Raw genomic sequence first — 2,500 nt, forward strand, 5'->3', positions numbered from 1 at the left:
CGAACGAAGCTACGGCACAATGACAAAAAGCTATCACACGGTGCCGCGAATAGGTCTAAAATTATATTCAAAGAGGTCTAAAAAAGGTCTAAAAAAGGTCTAAAAAGGTCGTAAATTTGAATTGTTGAAACTTGTAGTAAACCCTGAAGTGAAACACAATTGATTCTGTATTCATAACGTTAGGGACCACTGGACCTGAGTGAGACCACCCACAACTGACCTGACGGCATTTTTACCCTCCTCCGGCTTGCGCTTTTCGTCGAGAGACTAGAGAGAGAACAAATATGTATTTAACCTTCTATTTACAGACTTACAGACAGACAGACAGACAGACAGGCAGGCAGACACAGACAGGCAGGCAGACAGACAGGCAGGCAGGCAGACACAGACAGACAGACAGGCAGACACAGACAGACAGACAGACAGACAGGAAAACTGACAGACAGGCAGACACAGACAGACAGACAGGCAGACACAGACAGACAGACAGACAGACAGGCAGACACGGACAGACAGACAGGCAGACACAGACAGACAGACAGACAGGCAGACAGGCAGACAGACAGACAGACAGACAGACAGACAGACAGACAGGCAGGCAGGCAGGCAGGCAGACAGGCAGGCAGACAGACAGACAGGCAGGCAGACAGACAGTCCATCACAACTCACGCTGAATATGCCGACATCTGGAAATAAGAAAACACTGGATCTGTCCAGGAGCCTTATGGGAACAGTAGCTTCGGTCTCGTTCGCTCTCAGTAACACGGCTCTATTAAACGTCTGGTACTGAGTGGCCTGCGGGATGCACAGAGAGAGAGAGAGAGTGACAGAGATAGATAGATAGACTTTATTTGTCATTGTTACAGTACAGGTACCAAACAACGAAATTTAGGAGGGGAGGCTCCCCTGGTGTTTAAGAAAGGAAAAAGAAACACATTTTGAAAAAGCATAGATGCATAAAATCACAAGAAGATAAAGAGCTGGTTTACATCAATAGAGGCTATGTACACAATCCACTGTACTATACTGCACAGATAGTCAACTAGGGTTGTCATATTGCACAAGAAAGTATTTTTTCACATTTTTTTAAAGTGTCACAGTTTGCAGGCTTGAAAATGTACATGTTTGTGCCTCAGCACTAGCTGCCATTTACAATCCGTCCGGACTTGTCCTGGGCCCAGAACTTAGGCCTTTTCTGTGTTCAGGGCCTTGACGGCCCTGTGGTAGAAGCAGTTCTTCAGTCTGTTTGTCTTAGCGGCCGGGGTCCTGTACCTCCTGTTCGAGGGCAGCTTGACAAAGTGTTCGTGCCCAGGGTGGGTCGGGTCCTTGGAGATCTTGGAGGCCCTCCTGAGACAGCGTGTTTCGTACAGCTTCTCCAGAGAGGGGAGGGTGGCGCCGGTGATCCCCTGTGCTGTTCTCACGACTCTCTGTAGATCGTTTCTCTCCGCTGCCGTGCAGCTGTGGTACCAGTTGGAGATGCCGAAGGTGAGGATGCTCTCCACTGCGCCGTGGTAGAAGGCCACCAGCATCTCCTGCTTGCTGTGTTGTTTCTTGAGGCATCTCAGGGTGTATAGCCGCTGTTGTGCCCTCTTGATGGTGCCTTTAGTGTTGTCCTTCCAGGCCAGGTCATCCCGTATGATGTGTCCCAGGAAACGGAGGTTTGAGACCATCTCTACGCTCTCTCCGTCGATGAGCAGGGGCAGGATCTCGGACTTTTTCCTCCTGTAGTCTACGATGAGTTCCTGGGTCTTTGACTTGTTTAGCAGCAGGTTGTTTACCTTGCACAGCTTGCTCAATTGCTCTACCTCATCCCTGTACGCCGCCTCGTCCCCCCCCGAGATACATCCCACCACGGTGGTGTCGTCTGCAAACTTTACGATGTAGTTGCTGGGGTGGATGGGGGTGAAGTCGTGGGTGTAGAGGTTGTAGAGGATGGGGCTTAGCACGCAGCCCTGGGGTGACCCAGTGCTGAGGCTGAGGGCTGTGGAGGTGTGGGGGCCCACCCGCACCCTCTGGGGGCGGTTGGTCAGGAAGTCCTTGATCCACGCACATATAGAGTGTGATAGACCCAGGTCTAGTAGTTTGGTCACTAGCCTGTCTGGAAGGATGGTGTTAAAGGCGGAGCTGAAGTCCACGAAGAGCAGTCTCGCGTAGCTGTTTCCCCTCTCCAGGTGGGATAGAGTGGCGTGGAGAGTCGTCGCTATGGCGTCCTCTGTGGACCTGTGGGCTCTGTAGGCGAACTGGTATGGATCCAGGTTGGGCGGGAGGCGTGTGAGTATGTGGGCCCGGACTAGTTTCTCGAAGCACTTCATGATGATTGGTGTGAGTGCCACCGGGCGGTAGTCGTTTAGGCAGCTCACCGTGCTTTTCTTCGGGACTGGGATGATAGTTGAGGTTTTCAGGCAGGGTGGGACGGTGGCCTGGGACAGGGACTGGTTAAAGATGTTGGTGAAGACCCCGGCCAGCTGGTCGGCGCAGTCTCTCAGCACCCGTCCCAGGA

The 2,500-nt window shown here is 52.0% G+C and overlaps 1 protein-coding gene across 1 annotated transcript in view; it reads right to left on the reverse strand.

Annotated features, from left to right (window-relative positions):
* The window catches only part of LOC308165651 (solute carrier family 15 member 1-like), a gene marked incomplete at its 3' end in the record, with an annotated part of 28,354 nt that overhangs the window by 6,697 nt on the left and 19,157 nt on the right, over nt 1-2,500 (reverse strand). The window contains exon 17 of the mRNA XM_080539801.1: nt 221-267. Coding sequence (XP_080395927.1) covers nt 221-267 — 47 coding nt within the window. The remainder of the gene's footprint in view (nt 1-220; nt 268-2,500) is intronic.

Source organism: Nansenia antarctica (assembly GCF_963989245.1).
Source record: "Nansenia antarctica genome assembly, chromosome: 9".
NCBI lineage: Eukaryota > Metazoa > Chordata > Actinopteri > Argentiniformes > Microstomatidae > Nansenia > Nansenia antarctica.